Consider the following 16,335-nt stretch of genomic DNA (forward strand, 5'->3'; position numbering starts at 1 on the left):
TCTGGACAAAATAAAATTAAAGCAGTAACAGTTGTAGCCAACTGTTATTTGTGTGTCTAATGATATTTGTGTGTCTAAAAAATACTTGTTGATATTTTTCTCGGGCAGTTCTGCTGTCTATTATTATGGGTACATAAAAGAGACTGGAAGAAATGCCTGAGTGAATAAAAACTTGTAAAAAGCACAAAGGAATATAAAAAGTTGGCTTCAAACCACATATTTATTTGAGGATTTAAACATGGTCTCAAACAGGCTTTTCGTTTTCAGTGAGATTTGTTAATGCAAAAAAAGCCTTCTTTTGCGGACTTCTTTGATCACTGGAGAGTTTTGTTTCAGAGCACTAAATATCAAAGAAGTAAAAAAAAAACTTCCAAAACTGTTGCTAAATGGGAAGAAAATTCTTGAGATAAACAATTTGTTTTTTAAGATCCATTGTATCAAAACAGAAAGAACAAAAGTTTCATGGCTCATTTGTTCTTGCAGATAAAACCCAGGGTGGGCCGAATGTGAAGCGATAAGATTTAAACCTGAATGGCTCAGATTGTTTTTGCCCAGTTTCTGAGAAGTTGCATGAAATCCGATTGAACAGTTGGCCTCTCCTGCTGCTGTAATATTATGTCTGTTAACAGTACAAACGCACTCAAGGCTGTCTTAAAATGCAGATGCAAAGCACATTTATCAGTTGTGCATAGTTTGATGATGACTTTTTTGTCCTTTAAGCGCCGATTGCACATAGTACGTTCTAACCTTTCACCTTGAGAACCTTTTTTTACAGGTTTTTATACCTGTTGTCTCTTTATCTCTTTGTTTGAAATAAGGCAGAACCTTGTCCGCATTTCAGCGATTGCAGCATGACGTAACCAACTGAAGATCCCATTTTATATACATTTAATATACGGTATGAGTCTCTTTAATGTACTATTTTGTAAAGAGGTGTATATACCCTTTACCTCAAACACTCTCCAAACACTCCATTTCTATAGGTGATGAGCATGGAAAATGTTCCAAAAAGGGCAAAACATTCTGCTTCACCCTCAAAATGAAGCTTTGTGCAGGGGAGGGACAGTAGTTTGGTCAAATTCTCACTAAGATGACAAGACAACAAAGTTTATAGAGATGAGCATAATTTAGATGATGGAGAAGGCTGAGCCCAGGGTCGAGGCGGAGCAGGCTGACGCAGCCCTCTGGCACCCACATGGTGAGGGGGCGTCGCCGGCGGGGGGGGGGTCTCCTGCAGGGCCAGCAGGAAGTGAGGAGTGGGGCAGGGGAAGAGACAAGCACCGGAGATAGGCTAAGGCCAGAGGAGTGGAGGGTTTGCAGGTTCACATCCCAGGCAGGGCACCGTTGTGAACCTGATATGATGCTGCTGCCGTAATCACCTCTCCAGTTCCACTGCTCCAGGATGTGATTACCAACAGGAGTTTGCTCTCAAGTCTCTCTACTCGTTAAGTCAAGGATTGGATCAGAAGCGGCCGAGCGTTTCTTCGCAGCAGGGCAGGAAATGGGGCGGATGAAGGAGGGGGTGGCCGAGAAGGGAAGAGAGGAAAAGACCGCGGGGAGGGCGCTCTGGAGCTCCAGCCAGGTGAGTCGGCAGAGCAGGGAAAAGCAAACTGCGTATCGAAGGTGGAGCGAGAGGGGGACCCCCCCTGAATGAGGGTCGGATCACTGGGCCCAGCTGGGCAGGAGCCGGTGGGAGCAAGGACGTGGGCCGGAGCCCAGCACTGGCGCCGAATGGAGCAGGGACTGTCAGGAACGACAGGGCGAAACATCGGAGAGGAAGAAGTGGAAGGCAGGGTCTGTCTCTCAAGAGCAGACAGCGAGTGGGAAGAAAGACGCGCGGTGGGCGCTCAGGAGGTGAGATATTTATGCACAAGTTTAAAATCTGACCTCCTCTCGAACTTCTGCTTACAAACCGCATTTGTCAGACGTGTTTCTCACCAACGATCATTTTGTAAGCTTCAAAAAAAAACTGACGAGAGCAAATTTGTTTTCCGCACCGTTAGACAACATCTGCCTTTTTCATTGGCGTGCTTTGGCTGCTCTGTTTATCTTGTCTTTCAAAGAAACTGCTTTCGCGATAAAAGTATTAGATGTACTGGATTTCAGAAAAAAACAGCAATGTAAAATGAAAAAAAAAACATGATTTCTAATATTCCCTTTCAAAAAGTTTGTTGTTCACTCAACCAGGTCAAGATTGTACATGTCAATTCAAAGTGAAAAAAGTGAGAAAGTCTTTTACGGAGTATATACTGTACTCTTTTTAGCCATGGGAACCAACAGAAAAAAAAAATCAGTTATTTAATAACTATTTTCTGACATGAAGGATCTAACACAAATACATAGGGATTTTATATTATGTGAGAATAAACAGCATAATGTACAAATGCTGAACATTTCAAGATATGCACGTCGAACCTTTGTTCTCTGAGGAACAAACTGTACAAACTCTTTAAAACTATGATATAATGTGACTCAGTCACCATTGCCTCCAAATCCTTGGACTATGTTTCTCTTTGCACAGTTTTGGCTTGACATTGAAAATAAGGTACAATAACACAAGACAGAAGACACTTCCTGTGCAAAACGTTTCAGAGGTTTGTGAGTGTAGATTACAATGCCTCTGGGAATCCCTCTGGTAAACCCTTTTGTAAATCTTATCCCCTCCATATAAATGGTTATTTTATATGCAGGGAATAAGATTTATAAAAGGGTTTACAAAATTCAACAATAACACTTTTTCATTTTTGTTTTTCATGTTGATGAGAATCCGATTTAAACAATTGAAGTCTGTGCTACTGGAAGCTCCCATCACAGCCTCCATCCCATGTTAATGTTAATTAAACTAAAAAGGAGAATATATTTGCACATGGTTTAGTTCATTTCTCACAACCCAATATGAAACTGTTATTTATGTGCACTCAAAATAGTACATACAGTAGTATAAAACATAGTAACTACTGGGTATATTGTGCCTTATTTGACACAACGGATCTATTATGTACTATAGCTGAAAATCGAAGCTTTATTAAATAAATCCAAATGATAGCAAAAGGCCTGACTTTGTCTTCCTAAGAGAAGACTACAAACACCACTTCCACAAACCTTCCAATAACAACTACAGTAACCATTCATAGAATAAAAAAGACTGCTCGCTCCTACAGTGGAGCATACCATACCATACTTTGAAACAAATTATTTACAATGTAAAACACTCAGGTTCTTCCCTATGAAAAGCACTTCCTCTGAATCCCAAACCTTTATCATTTCATTTGATCAAGACCGAACAAAGGGAAATATAAGAGCAAAGGGCTCCTTCTTTGATCGATAGAAACAGCTGTTCTGGAGCTCTGGTCTGTGTTTTAATGAAAGTGTTACAGATGTCCGTGCACAAGGCCACCACTTGTATCTTTCCGTGTCAGAAAAAAAATTCAATTGTTTTGGCCTCTTCCACAAGATATGGTGCTATCTCTTTTGATAACTCAAAACTTTGATAACTTTTGATAACTCTGTCACCAGGCTTCTGAGAAACTGAAGGAAATAACTTGGTTTCATGCAGCACGTACAGTATCAATCATTTCTGTCTTTTGTATTCTTTCACAGGTCAACTAAGATAGGATTAAACATCACTGCTACCAACTTTTTAAGGACAGTACAGAGAATAAAATGAAATACACAAAGCCATCTCACCAGGTATAGGCCTACAGCAAGCTCTCCAACCCTTGGAGTGTCCCTAAGGGGTCTCAATTCACTTAGTCAACCTAAATCACCTGTTTATTATTTTTTTAAATTAGGAACACTTGGAAGTTACTGATCAATTGCACAAGTAATTTGTTTAATTAAAGGAACTCAGAGCCTTGAGGGCTTGAAGGCTATACTGATTTTTGTTCAAAATGATCTCTAAATTACTTAATTTAACACATAACCTGCTCAATTGATCACAGTTAAGCTGTCCTAGGTATTTAGAACTCGATAATTTCATGGTTACTTATATAAAGCCTGTTGATTAGAACTCTCTGGGATGAGGACTGGGCCATTCTGGCTGATAGTGAAGGATAAATGGGAATGCGTCCTCTCTTTGAAGAAAATACTGATTTTTCAACCATTTCCAATTCCAACAATGGCACATACTGCAAGACCAATTAAATAATAGTTTTAGTTTGACTGTGCTCATTGCATTCTAGAAGCTGCAAGATGTTTAATGTATCATTTATTTTAACCAGACACCTTAAAGAGAGGAATCATACAACTGTGTACATAAGTACTACTAATATTCATCCATCAAAGGGTTAAAAAAAACACTTTGGTTTAATAAATTCTAGGTATCAAATCTGACACTCCCATCTTCTTAAAAACATGTAATTAATTAAATATACCTGCAACCAGCTTTTTCCATAGATACTAGAAATGAATTTTACTCAATTGTGTTGCTTTCATAGTAGATGTTCAAGACGGACATTCTGTTGCTTCGCCTCAATGGTTTATTAACAGCAAGAGTACTAGCTATCAGAGAGCTCCTTATGTGTGAAGGAACACATTAGCATAAATGAGGAAGATCTGCACCTAGCACCTAGGTCAGCACAGACACTCAAAATCAGTTTAGTATCCAGTAAATGGCATCAAAAATACGTTGGTGGTTTAAGAAAACCTTTAATGAGTTGAAATAAAAAAAACAACAATAAATTGTTTTCCCATCTTTGGGCACTATTTACAATACTGAATTACTGAATATGTGGCATCCCACATCACCTATACATTCTGAGATTTACCTAAATATTACTTTCTGTGTCCTGCGTATATATTTTTATATACAATTTCATAAAAGGAATTGCCCATATCTACTCAGATATAGAACCGATATACTCTACACTCTACACACAAGAGAGGGGAATGATCTAAAAGCCCATTGGCGTTTCTGATTATTTATCAGCATTCAGGTAGTCTATACAGCCACAGTAAATCTAGACAAAAAAGGATATCTCAGGTACTTTATTCAGCATATACATTATTTACACTGGAATGTTAAGCTCTGAAGCCAGAACTTGGTAATGCAGTTAAAGAAGCCAGATGCTACGGAAGAGTGGTTAGGAATTTTAAAAGACAAAACCACTATCCAAAAACAAAACAGAAGTAAAACTTACAGGATTAACTTTTTGTACACAGTCACAGTACACAGATTTTCAGGGGGTTTTGAACTGGTAACATACAGTCCGTTGCAAAAAGTATTCACCGCTTCCCAAAGTGGTCCTGTTTTTAAGGTAAATATTTTTAATCAAAGCTAGAATGCTCAAACTGAAAACCTTTATGGGTGGAAAAAGTTAAATGCCAACAGAAAAAGAAAACTCAAAAACTCAAATATGTTGATGCAGACAGTATGTATGCAGCAGCTTTTCCATGGCAGACCTGCGTTGGCACAGATTGCACAAAATGACAGAAGCGACGGTTCGTTGAATGGCCTCTGTGGCCAGTAATAATGAATCACAAAGTTTCAGAACAAATGCAACGGTTTCTGTAAGTTCCCTCCGTCAAGTAGGATGTCAAACAAAGACTAAACCCTGGTGACTAGGAAGCTTTCAAAATAATTCAGGGATAAAGTTATAGTAGAGTTCAGATCAGGGGAAGGAAAAAAATATTCAAAGACGCTGAATGGACGTCCATCAAATTCAGAAGTGGGAGGCCTAGATCGAGTTATACCTCTTAACTGAGCAGCCAGACAGGGAGGAAGGCCAGTGGCGTTGCAAGGTGACAGTCACTTTGAGCCACTTTGAGAGCTCAGTGGGCTGAGACCAGAGAAAATGTCCATAAAGTCAATGAAACCCCTGGCCTGTATGGCAGAGTAACAAAATAAACCCCTCAGATCCTGCATGGAGTTTGTAGTAAAGCAGTTTAGCGATACTGCAAACATGTAGCAAAATGCATTGTGGTCAGACATGAGAAAATTGGAACTTTTTGGTTACCATCTGGTGCGAAAGCAACACAGCTCATCACCCAGACAGCACCTCCCTGCCCTCAAGCACAGCGGTGGCAGCATGATGTGAAGGGGCTGCTTCTCATCAGCAGGGACTGGGAAGCTTGCCAATATTGAGGGGCAATCGAGGGAGCAAAGTACTGGCAAATCCCAGAGGAAAACTCGCTTCAGTCTTCTGAAGACCTAAACCTGGGACAGAAACCGACCTTTCCACGGAACAGCGATCGGAAGCACAAGGCCAGAGTGGCTCAGTCAAGGCCCTGACTAAAATCAGACAGAACATCCGCGGCAAGGCTTGAAAATTGCTGTCCATTAACAATCTCCACCCGACTCAGCAGAGCCTGGGGAAGTCTGGCCCACCTCAGTGTTTACAGTTCACAGAGGCTTATCTAACAGGACTCCGAGGTGCAATTGCTGTCAAAGGTGCTTCCAGCAAGTACAGACTCAGGGCTGTGAATACTTACAGGACATAATCAACATATTTTATTTCTGGATGGTTCTCTGCAATTTTATATTTAATTAATATGAAGAAATACACATACACATATTTACATAAATGTGTCCAGTTTGAGCTTTCAAGTTTTTATATATATATTTTTTATTTATTTTTGTAAACAATGCTCAACAAACTCAAAACAAAAAGCAGAACAAAGGAACCCCCCCACCCCCTGACCCCCTCCCTCTCTTTTCCACCCACAACGGCAGCCCACACACCTATAGAGCAGAAAATAATTTAAAAAAAACGAAACCAGAAAGCCTACGGCTGCAACGATGAATGAGATAACGAATCTATAAAAATGTTCATATAAAAAGTAAAATAATGATTTAACGAAGATCCAGTTAGTTAGCAATAGCAATAATTAGCATTGCTGCCTTGCAGTGTTGGGGCCCAGGGGTGCTGTCTGTGTGGAGGTTGCATGTTCTCTCCGTGTTCGTGTGGGCTTCCTCTGGGTGCTCCAGTTTCCTCCCACAGTTTCAAAGACAGACTGCAGGGTTAATTGGTTAACTGGTTAATTGGTTCATTGTGTGTGTGCGCCCTGGGAAGGACTGGTGTCCCTTCCAGAGTGTACCCTGCCTTGCACCTGCTGCTGGCCAAGATGGGCTCTATCTCCCCTGTCTCACCATGGGTACTGTGAAAAGTTTCCGGAAATAAAAAGTCCAAAATATTCACTTTGAAAATGTGAATAGCTTATTTGGAACTTAACAAAATGGTAGGAGTGAATACTTTTTCAAGGCACTGTACTGTCTTCACTGTTATCGTTACACACGAAACAACGATGTCCCGCTGAAGTGATGGCACTGCTTTGCTTACCACTGAAAACACAAATGTTTTCCATACTTTTCTTAAAGGGTAAACTTTCTGACTTTGGTCTACAGAGACAATCAAAGCATTTCAATTTATAACTGAAAATATTCTCTAAAAATCATCCTTCTGGGCCCTTTTGACATAATGAGACTTTGATTAAATCTGACTTTGCCTTCCATATCTTCGCTGAGCCCAATTTTCCCTGTAAAGTGGGGAAACTGTGGGCAAATTGCCCATCTAATTTGCTTATTATGAAGTGAGCAGTTTGCCCACAGGAAAAATGAAGACCATTATATAAGATAGATTTCCATTTTTCAGCTTTTGTAACGGCTGTCTGAAAATCATGAGCAAATTGTTCTCTGGGTGGGGGGGAGCTCTGAAAACGACTGTGTTCATTGTTGTATATTTAAAAAGGGACTTAGAAAACTGAAGGAAAGTACAGTATTGCTTTCCCAGGCGTTCCTACAGCCACTCCAGCTTATTCAAGATTCAAAGCTTTCAAGGGAACTCTCCACCTCCGATGTTTGGTACTTTGCGGGTCATACCTGCCCAATTTGGACCTGCTAATTGTTTCTTTGCGTTTCTGTTCATGGCAAACGCCTCCTGGACTGCACAGGAAGAACAGGGGAAGAGCTGACAGAGCTGAAGAGCTGTCTCCTGGAAACTTGTTGGTGAGGAGGCACATCTCTTGCTTACATAAGCTCGAAACATGTACAGTTGGTGCTCAGAAAATCTGTTGTTCTGAGATATGAGAGAGCACTGGCCAGCTAATCCCATGCCTACACTAGAGGGCACTAAACTGACTGAGCACTGATGCTTGGGGGGAACTGGTTTGCAATGTGACCCTGGCTCGAGCTCACAGAGTCTGGACCGCAGAGCTCAATCTGCTCACATGATGTAGCCATTTGAGATCCCACTAGTCCTGTGATAGACTTCTGGGCTGCCGGGTTAAAACGGAAAAACCAACATCGGCCACAAACTGTTCTAGAGCTACACCTCCAAGGCTAAATGGCCGGTCAGATTCAATCACTGTTTTTCACTTCAGTTTCATTTCGTGTCTGTGGTATAATGTAACCAGCCACAGCACCAGTTGTTGGGCCATTTCCTTGGCGTGAGAATTTAGACAAGTGGTAACAAATTCTTGGATTAAAGTTCGAAATTCAAAACATGTTAGAGCCTCTGTTCCATTGAAGGTGCTGCAATGGTCTTGATTTTAAAACATTGTTGCCATGACCTCTATGGTAAGTAAATTGAATGCATTCATGTTCACCATCATAGTTCCTATTGGCTGACACTCTGGATGAGACATTCTATATACAGTAGATTTCTTTCTAGCCCATCCTTAATGTGGGCAATTTTGAAAACTCTGAAACATCAGATAGCGGTCATAATAACAATTTGGAATGCACATTTATTCTATGTACTGTAGGTGCCTATTTTGCCAACTCTGCTTAGCTCCTGCTTGTTCTTTTAGTGAATGTGTATTAGTTAGTTGCCCTATAAAAATGAAGGGTTTCTATTGTTTACATCGTACATGATTAGAAGTCAATGCAGAAACTGTAACTTGTACACATATATTTGTATAGAATATGCAATGTACAGAAAAAGTTATTTCTATAGATATTTGGAGACAACAGCTGACTTTTCTCTATAAGAAATGATCGTGCATATATTTTTCCTGTACAGTATTCACCAACAGAGGGTCAACAGAAATAAAAAAACACAGAACTCTCCATGTTCTTATTTTCTTTTAAGCTGATAGCACTAACTCCGGTGTGTGGCTCTGCTCCTTGCAGTGGCAGCTGTGATGGGAAATCTTGCCAGGCCTTAGACTGATAGCGCCAGTCTTTGTCACTGAATCTTATCTCTTTCACAAGCAGCGCCCGCACACCCCACAACGCAGAATCCAGCTCCCTCTCAAATACTGACAAGAGCTCTCCCCGTTCAGCCTGCTCCACGAATGGAGACCAACCACTCCGCTCTTTAAAAAAAATAGCTGATAAAAGCTGTTTTTTTTCCAGTCAGGCAGATTTCACCAGCCTTTCATTAAGGTTTTTTTTTCTCTCTCTCTGCTCATTTGATTTCCTGTTGCATTTCTTGTTCGTTTTTAATGAGAAACTCCGCTGCCTGTCTTCAGGTCCTCTGGGAGTGGAGCAAGGCACTGCGGAAAGCCACCATCACAGGCCCAGGAGAGCTGCCAGTCCTTTCTCCTGCCGCGGACACAGCTTCTTCTCCGAGCCACTGCGGCGGGCAAGCCAGGAAAATTAAAAAATGCGATATCTTCCCTGCTCCCCCACATAATTCAGGCATCATCAGTTCGTTTATGAAATATTTTTTGCGTGGGATAGCCTAGCCACCAAAAGAGTTCTGCCTTCTTTCTGTCTTCATCATCCTCCAGAAAGGCTCCACAGTGACTGATGACACGTATTCACATCTGACCCTGTTCCTACACCGTTCTCAGGAACAGAATGGGGTCTCAGGTTTTGTGCTTTCTCTTGTGGGATTTTTATTAAACAGACACCATTCAGATACAAAATTTACACGTTTAAGGTGTCTTTTCTTTCTTTACACACCCTTAAAAAGCCAAACGTTTTGAAATAAACATATCTAAGAATTATACAGTAGCTTTGCATTGTCTTAATGAAACTGTCCCTTCATTTCCAGCAATCTGTTTTTGCCCCTGGACCACTCCTACTATAAAGCCAAAGAAGCCAAAAAACAACGAACGCCTTCCTTCCGTCATTTGCTTTTCCCTCTTGCAAGTACAAAGCTCTGCGGAAAGAAACCATTTCGAAGATCACTGTCCATCAGTGCTGAAACAATATCGAAAAATACTGTCATTTTCATGTCACTGATAACAGAGCATCGGAACAGTACAAACTGTTCAATTAAGACACCATTCAAATCAGTTTCACAGATATTAGCTCGCAGCTTCAGCTTCTCTCTCCTTCCTTGTCTTAGGGTCTTGCCCCCCCATCCCTGTTAAGATTAATAAAATATTATATCCCTCTCCCTCACTAGAGTGCTAAATATGAAATTCCACTGATACAAAGCAGGATAATACAAGATACTGTACAGGTCCACAACGCAAATGCTTTTTACAACACTGATGAAGAGTGATGCTAAACCAGGTCGAAGGAACTCAGGGCTTGAAAGATGCATTTCATATATCTTTGGAAATTGAGTTCTTAAGATTAAAGAGTCTTGGTTTTCTAAAAGCCTGACCCCCATATGCTCTAGACAGCAATGTAATACATTCTCAGATGAAGATTCTGCATGTCAATCACTGTTTAGGGAGAGGGGAAGGAGCAGGAGGCTGCTGTAAAAGACTATGTCTGCAGAAATGATGCAATGCTGATCTTTATAAGAGCAAATCAACACTGTTAGTAAGCAAGTCAGCAGCCACCGGACTCGCTTCGTAATTCAGAAATTCTGACCAGTTCTTCCCAACCCTCAAAACGTACGATAAAATAACTTTTATGCAGCTTCTGAAATGTCATGTTACTATTGACCCTCATCCCCCAAACACATTTACATAAAAAAAATGATAACAATAAAACAACAATAAAAAATCATATATCCAGTGTAGAACTTTCACAAGACACACCCCCCTTCAAAGGAAAAAAAAACAACCCTTAAAATATCGAGTACGTTCATTTTCGTGTTTCCTGTTTTTACGTAGTTCATACATAAACTGTAACAAGAAAAAAATGAATATATAAAAAAACCACACATAGAATACAGTTATTAACAAGCAACCAGCCTTCCGGCCTAAAAAAAGTCAATGACGGTAGGCATCAGTCCTTTTTCTTGTTTTTCTAAGCAGAATGATTTTTAATAGCATCTTAGCCTAACGTGATGAGGTGTTGTCGAGCTGATGTTGCAAGTTCTCGGATCTCGGTGTTTGAACTTTCTTGTCGTTAGCTTGATTCAATGGATTCTGATGGGGGTGCTGCCGGGCTAGAGCTCAAGGAATGGATCTGAAGGAGGGGTGGCGAATGAGGGAGGGGTGGGGGGCGGGGAGGTGTAGAGGGGGGTGAGCAGGGAGGGAGGGGGCGACGTCTGGGGTGCATGCCGCTACACGTACCACTCTTTCTTTGAAATGACAGAGCCGTCAGTTTGGGAGACCATGTCGTCGGCGATCTCGGGTTCGGGGTCGTACTGGAAAGCCAGAGTCCGTTCGTCGTACTCGCGGCTCTCGCCTTCGTCGACCGTGAAATACGGCCTCTTCAGGTCCTCTGCATCGGGGTCGAAATCCCGATCACTGCCCTCGAAGCCGCCGGGCCCCCCGACGGGCGCCGGTTTCTTCTCGTCGTCCGAGTCCTCGGGGTACTGCAGGTTCTTGGGCAAGGGCGGGTGAGGGGGCAGCCCCCCGGCTTTGCTGTAGCCGTTTCCAAACACGTGCTTCTTGGTGCTGTAGTCGCCTTTGAAGGTGCGCGGGCGGCGGCGCAGGAAGACGAAGAGCAGCACGGCGGCCACCCCCAGCAGGACGACTCCCCCCACAGCGCCCCCGATGGCGGCCCCCGAACTGTGCTCCTCCGGTGGGCTCACACGGTCCCCGGGTTGCGGGATGTTAGGGAATTCTGGGTAGGAAAAGACAGATGGAAGGGGACAGTGTGTCAGTGCCCCGGTGTGAGGAGGTGTTTTTGCGCTTGTTTTTTTTTTGGAAAGATGAGGGAAGGGAGACAGGGAAGGGAAAGCAGAAGGGAAGGCAGCAAGAGGAAGGAACCCCCTGGAACCACGTCGCTCAGCACAGCTCGCCTGCGTGTTCTGTCCTAGAGCAGCCTCGAGTCACCGACCGCTCGAGCTACAACTCTCTCGGCCATGAGTCGCACTGGAGCTCGTCTGAAAAGAAAGCCTACAAAGTCGACAAAAGGTCAAGGCAGCGGCTTTCCAGGAAGATCGGCCAGGATTCCCACTGGAAAGCTAGAAAAATCGAATATGCTGTTCCTTCTCCTCCTACCAGCTCTCAGACACCAGCTGAGCAGAAATGAGAAACGGAAGTGTTTTTCTTCCTCTGCTTTCTCATAAAGAGACGCGTACCCGGGTCTCTGTTCGATGTATTAAATATTTTAAACTTTTATTACTTTGTATTAACTTTGTATTAGCATGCATTAACCTCCAAGCATTCAGGATGCTATTTCTGGGACACAGCTTTGCTGCAACAGCAGTGGCGACAAATTGTTCTCTTATCTCAGCGCTGGAGGGAAACCTAATGAAATCGACAAATGTTTTGATGATCTTGCCTTCCAAACAGACACTTTATAAAGTTTGTGGAAAAACTGGGTCTTTTATTTATGGGACTCACAACATTTAGCATAAGTGGAGTTTTTTTTCTAAGCAAGATGAATTCATTTGTCATGAGGTTCATCTTTAGCAGCAAGAAACTGGTTTTCAAAATAAGCATGTGCCTGAGAATTCACAGTGTTATAACTGCGGTTGTTCTCGTATCATCCAGCTTTAGATATGATTCGTTTTGAAATGTTTAACAACATTGAGCTTTGAACAACAAAGTATTCCTCAAACTAAATTATAATTGAAGATAAGTAAATTCTAATTATAACTAATTAGTGCTTCTAACTAAATTATATATTGAGTCAATACAGTATTCACACATCCAAACAGGTATTTTACCCTAGAATGATCAAGCTTATCATTAACCTGTGCTTGTTCCTTCCTTTTCAGCACAGAAAAGAAGAAGTATCGATTCTTTTAATCTGTTGTGCGATTGTAACTCATGAATACAATTATTCACTACGCTTTAGGATAAGATAATTTTAGCACACAGGAACATAAAGAAACATCCTCACAGAAATATACAGTTTGTGAAATCTGGATTACTACCACTATAACATCACTGTCATTTGTCTGATGCACAGTACAGGTACAACAGATGCAGCTAAACGTAATTTAAAAACACTTCAATTTAAAACTAGAACCTGGGAAAGTCAACAGACATAATATTCAGGTTTGTTACTGAATGTAGTGCACTAACTTTTCCAAAACATTATGAATTACAGGCGGTACAATACTCTGCCAAATATTATATGTACAGTATAACACATTAAGGACTTACTGTAGCTTTCAAATGAATTAAGAGATGAACTGCTAAAATGTAAGATTGTAAGCAATGTGTTGCCAAGATGCACTGGTCACACTCACAGATAAGTTAAAGGCCGGAAATGTCACACACCTGCTGGCCTTGGATGTTCTTATTTTTATAATTATTTCTCTTTATGACTGGTACATCGGGAAGGCTGTATAAAAAGATAACCATGGGCAGCTTACTTTCCACAGCCCCTGCGTTTCACAATCTCTTTACCTGAATCGTTCTGTTGCCGTTGAGTCCACTCAACGGGTTTTTAAGATGCACGGTGTGTTCATTTTTTAACATCGTTTCAATGTTGTTTCTCCCACTCTGACAAACTCAGCTTTGCTACAAGGAAAACAAACATTGCCAGAATTCTGTGCCCTTGGACTTTTCTTGAAAAGTACAGTGAATGAGAAAATAATTTTTTCTCGAATTGCAAGAGTTTTTATTCTTGCAAAAGGGGGGAAACTTCACTGAAGTTTGACATCTTAAGCCTGCCATCAAGTTTTGTTTTGGAAAATATTTTCACATCAAAATCAGCTACTTTTAGCAAAAAAAAAGATTTGTTGGCATTGAAGAAAACCACGAACAGAATCTACACAATAATAAAAAGAGAACCGGGAATAGATTAGAGTAATCCATTTCTCTTCATTTTTGGAACATTCTGTCAATGTCAAACGTTAAAGCTGCAATGATGAGTTTTCTTTTGAGCTGCTCCTGTATTTTTCTACCAGAAATAAAGGAGGGCGTACATTTGCTCAGAGGAATTGACACCTTCAAGTTTCATCCACAAAAAACAGAACATTTCTTTTTTCTGTTTTAGTTTGTTTTAGGTTGAGCGACACCGGCCCTTGTGGCAGCTGCAAACACAGCTTACATCAAATGTAAGGGGTTGGTGTTAAGGGATGATGCTGCTCCTTGGGTGACAAACTTGTTCCTTTTGTAACTGGCGTGCAGCTCTGTGCTGCCACAAAAGAGAATTAACCCTCAAAAAAGACCGTCTGTGATCCTGTTTGCCTTAACAGCTAATCACAGCACATCAAGAGAGAGCTCCCTCCAGTGGTATATGACACTATAAATAACCTTGAAATAATACTTCTGGTGTGGCACATTCTGGCTGCCTTTTAATAATAATAATAATAATAATTGTTTACACATATATAGCTCTTTTCTGGACACTCCACTCAAACCACTTTACAGGTAATGGGGATCCCCTCCACCACCACCAGTGTGCAACCCCACCTGGATGATGCGACAGCAGCCATAGTGTGCCAGAATGCTCACCACACATCAGCTCTCAGTGGGGAGGAGTGAGGGAGCCAGTTCAGAGATGGGGAGCATTAGGAGGCCATGATTGGTAAGGGCCAATGGGAAATTTGGCCAGGACACCTGGGTAACACCCCTATTCTTTTCGAGAAACACCCTGGGATTTTTAATGACTACAGAGAGTCAGGACCTTGGTTTTATGTCTCATCCGAAGTACCCATCACTATACTGGGGCATTAGGACCCACATGGACCGCAGGGTGAGCGCGCCCTGCTGGCCCCACTGACACCTCTTCCAGCAGCAACCTTAGTTTTTCCCAGGAGGTCTCCCATCCAGGTACTGGCCAGGCTCACACTGCTGAGCTTCAGTGGGCTTCCATCTGTGAGCTGCAGGGTGATATGGCTGCTGGACATGCTGCTTTTACACTCTTTAACAGCCAGTAACAGTGTTGATTCAGTCCCCGGGCTTTTTTCCCCACTCTCAATCACTTTCACGCTACCACATGTTCTGGTCTCTATGGTAATGGTCCTTATTCTTGACTGCTCCTCTCTCTGAGCTTTATTTCCTACTGAAGCACCATTGTTTCAGCAGGACCTGATGCGGGGGTGGCTGTTGGATGGGGGGGGGGGGGGGTGTCACTTTGGCAACAGGTTCATATCCTAATGGCCACTGACTGTGCCCTCTCTTTAGTTGTTTCTGGGGCTGGAAAGAAAAGAGAGTTCGACTGCTGAGAACAGAAAGAAGGGAGGGTTGAATTCCTAAAAGTGCCTTTTCAAATCAAGGCCCGCACTTCGCTCGACTCGGAGGCATGAAGCTTTTAGTCGCCACTGAAAGAAAATGAATAAAAATAACCCTGAAAAGAGAACTTGATGTCTCAAAATGAGGAGCGCAATTGGTCACAAATGGCATCATTAGAGGGTCGAACATCTGTTCTGCATGACGGCATGTTGCTTTTGAAATGCTTAAGAGCAGCAACAATGATAACAGCAAAGATTCAAGAGGAATGTGGCACTAATGCTAAAGAAGGGAGGAAAGCTCTCTATGGTTGTCACAGCATGGTCGTTCTTTTTAACTCTGGCTCTACAGATGAAAAATACTGGCTTGTTTATGCAACTAGCAGTGAAAAGCCCTCTTCAGCCAAGGAATGGACGATTCAAAGCGATTCCTCAGCTGAGATTAACACTCTTGATTTTTGCATCTCATTAAGCAGCAGTAAACAGCTTCTTGAAAAACCTGACTGTTTTTTTTTTACTTTTTTTTAACATTGTTGGCCTGCATTTGTCTTGTTTCTGCAGAGAAATACTGCTACAAACACAATAAGACAAAAAGAACATGACTACATCATGTGCTGTACAATTCTGAAATATTAGTTGAATTTTCTGTGTGATTTGAACATCCACCATCGTGACCACTAGTGAGACTGCAAACTGCATTAGATTGGACCAGAACTGAAATCATCTGCTCATGTAGCTCAGATAGATTTAGACAGATATTAAAAAACAAAAAAGTAATTATGGATATGCTGTTGTCCAAAGCAATTCACATCAACTAGTGTGGGAACAAAGTATCAACAATTGCCTGTTGTTGGTTTAGTGTTTCAACCACAGGACAGATGGGTTTCATCATCATCCATCACATCTTAAAAACACACAAAAAACTGGAACTTAAAATGCGGCGAAAACAGAAAAGGGAAAAAGTGGGCTTAGA

The 16,335-nt window shown here is 41.7% G+C and overlaps 1 protein-coding gene across 2 annotated transcripts in view; it reads right to left on the minus strand.

The window, feature by feature from the left end:
* Positions 1-16,335, minus strand: part of LOC148816898 (nectin 1b-like) — a 191,197-nt gene that overhangs the window by 81,937 nt on the left and 92,925 nt on the right. The window contains exon 6 of one of the 2 annotated variants that reach the window (XM_088939621.1): positions 6,532-11,854. The exons of the other annotated variant lie outside the window; for it this stretch is intronic. Coding sequence (XP_088795747.1) covers positions 11,349-11,854 — 506 coding nt within the window. The 3' untranslated portion in view covers positions 6,532-11,348. Of the gene's footprint in view, positions 1-6,531; positions 11,855-16,335 lie in introns of those variants that run through there. 2 annotated transcript variants of the gene reach the window in all.

Source organism: Atractosteus spatula, chromosome 22 (assembly GCF_055471065.1).
Source record: "Atractosteus spatula isolate fAtrSpa1 chromosome 22, fAtrSpa1.hap1, whole genome shotgun sequence".
NCBI lineage: Eukaryota > Metazoa > Chordata > Actinopteri > Semionotiformes > Lepisosteidae > Atractosteus > Atractosteus spatula.